Source organism: Austrofundulus limnaeus, unplaced genomic scaffold (genome assembly GCF_001266775.1).
Source record: "Austrofundulus limnaeus strain Quisiro unplaced genomic scaffold, Austrofundulus_limnaeus-1.0 Scaffold113, whole genome shotgun sequence".
Lineage (NCBI taxonomy): Eukaryota > Metazoa > Chordata > Actinopteri > Cyprinodontiformes > Rivulidae > Austrofundulus > Austrofundulus limnaeus.
The window spans coordinates 1,773,436-1,777,387 of record NW_013952515.1 but is presented as its reverse complement, the minus strand read 5'-3'; the positions used below and the strand labels follow the sequence as shown (position 1 = coordinate 1,777,387).

The 3,952-nt window shown below is 43.5% G+C and overlaps 1 protein-coding gene across 1 annotated transcript; it reads left to right on the top strand.

Moving 5' to 3' along the window:
• Positions 1 to 313: 313 nt before the first annotated feature.
• On the top strand, positions 314 to 2,398 carry lurap1 (leucine rich adaptor protein 1; the record flags this gene model as incomplete). Its single annotated transcript, XM_014014264.1, is given in 1 exon segment — positions 314 to 2,398. A coding segment is annotated over 1 exon segment (856 nt), but the record flags the coding sequence as incomplete, so codon positions are not given.
• Between the last annotated feature and the right edge of the window lie 1,554 nt (positions 2,399 to 3,952).

The window sequence follows — 3,952 nt, the reverse complement described above, 5'->3', positions numbered from 1 at the left end:
TATCATACTTTCCACTGTGTTCAGCTTTTGTCTCTTAGTGTCTCCTGTGGGGCCAGTTTAGGTCACATTCCCTCAGTGACTTTCATCTGCAAGCCTGTTTCTTCTCTGCTTTTATTTGCCTCCCATTGTTAGTACTGTGTCCTCCACCTGCGAATGTCTGTTACACATTTCTTCCAATTACAGCGTTCTCAAGTTTAATCGCAATATAATTGTATTTGCTCACGTTTCCTGAGCCAAAGCTGGTTATTTTGGTTGTCCGTCTTTCATTTTTATAAAATCTAACGTTCTCGGTGTGTGTGTGTGTGTATCCACAGGCTCATTTGCGTTCAGTGGACGTGAAGATTTTGCAGCAACTGCTTGCGGTCCACGAGGGCATTGAGGCGGTGAAATGGCTGATGGAAGAGCGCAGCACGCTGACCAGCCACTGCAGCAGCCTGACCAGCAGTCAGTACAGCCTGGGCGAGGGCCCTGACACCTCCTGGAGAGGCTCCTGGAGCAGCCTGCAGGACCCCACCAATGACAAACTAGACAACATCTCCATTGGTAGCTACCTGGACACGCTGGCTGATGACCTGGACGAGTACTGCCCCTCGAGCTCAGAGTCGGTCATCTGCACCACTACACCTCTAGCCTCAGAGGCGACAGCTGGGGGCCACTTAACAGGAGGATCCAGGGTCCCAGGATCTGTAACAGGACCTGGAGTGGGGTGTCGGTCTGGTAATGAAACTGGGACAAATGGCGATGGAAGTCAGCCAGAGGCTAGAAGTGGACCTGGGAATGGAGTGAGCAGTGTTGTCAACGGTGCTGCTATTAGTGGAGCTGGGAAACCAGTGGTTTCTTCTCAACTAAGGTCTGACGGCTCCAAGCCAGAAGCTCCAGTTTGGACCAAGCCTGTAGAGACAGAAAGGGGAAACCCCGTTTTAAAGGACAGCAAGCAGACACCAGTGAGGAAGGCTAACGGTGTCCCGGAGAAACCGGCAACGCAAACAGGCAGCCCGGGTCGCAAAGGCCTCACGACGAAAACGGAAAACTGCCAAAGCCCCAAAGTTAAACCTTACAAAAACGGAACGATTGACTTGGACACGGGCAAAAAGAACGGCAAAGTGCATCTGGAGTACGACGCTCACTGGCACTGGGTGCAGTCCCAAGAAGATGTGACTTTTTTGTAACTGCCGTGTGAAACTCACAGCGTGAGAATTCCCTCAGTGAAAAATGTTAACAMGTTTAACTCTTGTTCCCGGTCACGACTGCACCAACTTTCTACGAAACATTGATGTCAGAGTTAAGGTGGATGCACGTTTTTCTCCACTTTTAGTCAGACAGGGCTGCCGAACACAAATGTAGAAAAATTACTTTAGTATTTTAGTGCCATGTTTTTATTTTTTCCTCAGGGTATTTTGGCATGCCCCGGTTTTATTTTAAAGGAGACATATCATGCTTTTAAATCCTTCTTTTTCACATTTAATTTATTCAAGCTAAGCTTCTTTTTATTTTAACCATCTATTTTAGGAACTTCAGTTCACTAATGATTATGATTCAAGTAAATTGGAGTCAAAACTATTTTGAATGCTATAGAAAGGAGTGATTGTTGGTGGGATCACTGTTATTAGGGACTTCGATAAATGCGCTGCCCGATCTCAGCAGTGCGTGGGTCAGGTTTTTGTGAAATTTTTTTCGCTCGTTTTCATGCTTACTCTCCACTTAGCATTTCGAAATCTATCTTACGGTTTTATATAGTTTGTTTTCTGCTTTGGTTTGAAAAATCGTTGCGAAATTGTGACGCGCACTATGTCTACGGAGCTCCTCACTTCTTTTATTTATAATGGAAGTCAATGGAGCTCTTGCTTCCTAATTTTCAGCCTTTAAAGACCTCTAAATCGTTAATGGGTGGTCCGATTTTAAAAAACTAAATAGTTTTGGAATCTGTACACAGAGCCTTGTGAGTACAAAAAGGAAAAACAGCTCTAAAATAAGTTTGAAATTTTTTTATCAAAGTCCCTACTGTTATTTTACACGCTCTAAGAGGATAATTTTGAGAGAGTTTGTTTCTCTACTAAATTTCCAAGCTGGTTTTCCAGAGCAGGCGTGATGGTCAGCAGTGCTCAATCATTCATTCAAAAGGTGGCATCAACTCAACCAAGAAAACCATTAAACAACAACCAAATAAATCTTAAACAACTTGGACGTCTGTCTAGGCTTCACCGTTTCCATTGAAGTACAACAATTTAAAAGATCGTGCAGACTGATGGTGTTAGCAGGAAGGTTAGAGTGTGTCACCCCCACTAGTAACTAGTGTTAGTTTTTATCTTAAGTTTCTGTTCAGAGCCTGCTAGGAATGCGCGATATAAACGATATACGGTAGAAACGATATAAATTTGTCCTATGATAGAGATCTGTAGTCTGCCRGCCAACCGCGCAATTCTTTTTGATGATGTAACCGGCTGGAGTCAAAACAGAGGAAGTGGGAAGCAGCCTGGCTGAGAGCGCAAATGAAGAGAGGGAAAAAAACTTATCCGGACCTGGTTCGGGTGTGTGAAAATGAACACCGAACTGTTTACATATTTACGTGATGGCGCGTCCTCCGGTCGCATGCCGACCGACCACACTGCCTGCTGCGGGAGGAGCGCGCGCCGCGGCATGTGTGAAGGGCTCGACRCACGRGAGGCGACGTCGCTCGCTCTCCATTCATTTCCACGCAGCGAGGCGACAGTCAGTGCAGGTGAAGTCAGTGCTCAGGTGGGACGCACAAAAATCAGTCTGGACCTCGTTTCTCCTGCGGTCATAGCGCAACGACGCACGGCCGAATGCGCGCGCACACCAAAGCGCGACTATAACGATTGTCACCCTGCCGGAGCGCGCACAGATTAAACAGGTGGAGTTCCGAAAAAATAATCTGCAAAGTCTGTAGAAAGGAATAAATACAAGCAATTTGTTTTACCACCTTAAAACAAAGCAGGTGATTCCAAACACAACAYCCAATGGATGCAGATATYTATTACATTAAAGTTGTGTGTGTGTGTGTGTGTGTGTGTGTGTGTGTATCTTTGATTTAACCAGGTAGGTCTCCCTTAAATTTAGATTTTTATGGGAGACTTTAAAGTGTCCCTTTAAAAAAGGAGATTTTAAGATCTAATTTTTTTTTACCTATACATATTTATTCCACTCAATTAATGTGTGATTTATTTATTTTCTATTATAAGTTTTATATTGTGATATATATCGTTACCACCACTCATCATAATGTATATCGTGATATGAATTTTTTGCCACATCGCAAATTCCTAGAGTCCGCTGTTTAGTCTGCAAGACCAATGAAAGCTTTGTGAAGCTTGATCTTTCTGTGAACCCACTTGAATATTGGTTCTTTTTGTCCTTTGGTGATTTTGATTTGGTAGGCGACCGGAGACAGCTTGTCGGTGATAAGATCGGGTCGGTCCAACATGGCATGAGTTTACATGCACGTTTTCTGGTTTCAGTGTTGGACTGACCAGTTTTTGGAGCAAAGATGCAGTACCAAACCTTATCCCCTACTTGAAGTTCATCATGCGAGGCTTTCTGGTAATAGTAAGCTTTGCATCCTTCTGCAGTTTTCTCTAGATTTTTATTCAGTCTGAATTCCTCCTTATTGTAACTCCAGAAGCCCCTCTTTCACCCTTTTCTGAGGTGTGTCTGAGAATAACTCGTTTTGGCACTGTCTCTTTAAATCCAAAGCTTCCAGCTTCCACCAAATTGTAATTGGTAAGTGCAGACCTTATTTGGCAGTTCCATTGCAAATAATTTGATGAAATAGTTCAGAAAACGTCATAGAAAATAGAGAAAACTGAACGTGTGGAAAAACTTGACCCAAACAATATAAAGACATTCATGCAGAACCAAGAAATTACATTTTAATTTTCTGCACTGCTACAGACTTCAAGTACTCTACAAAAGGCATTTAACAGCTAAAAAAATT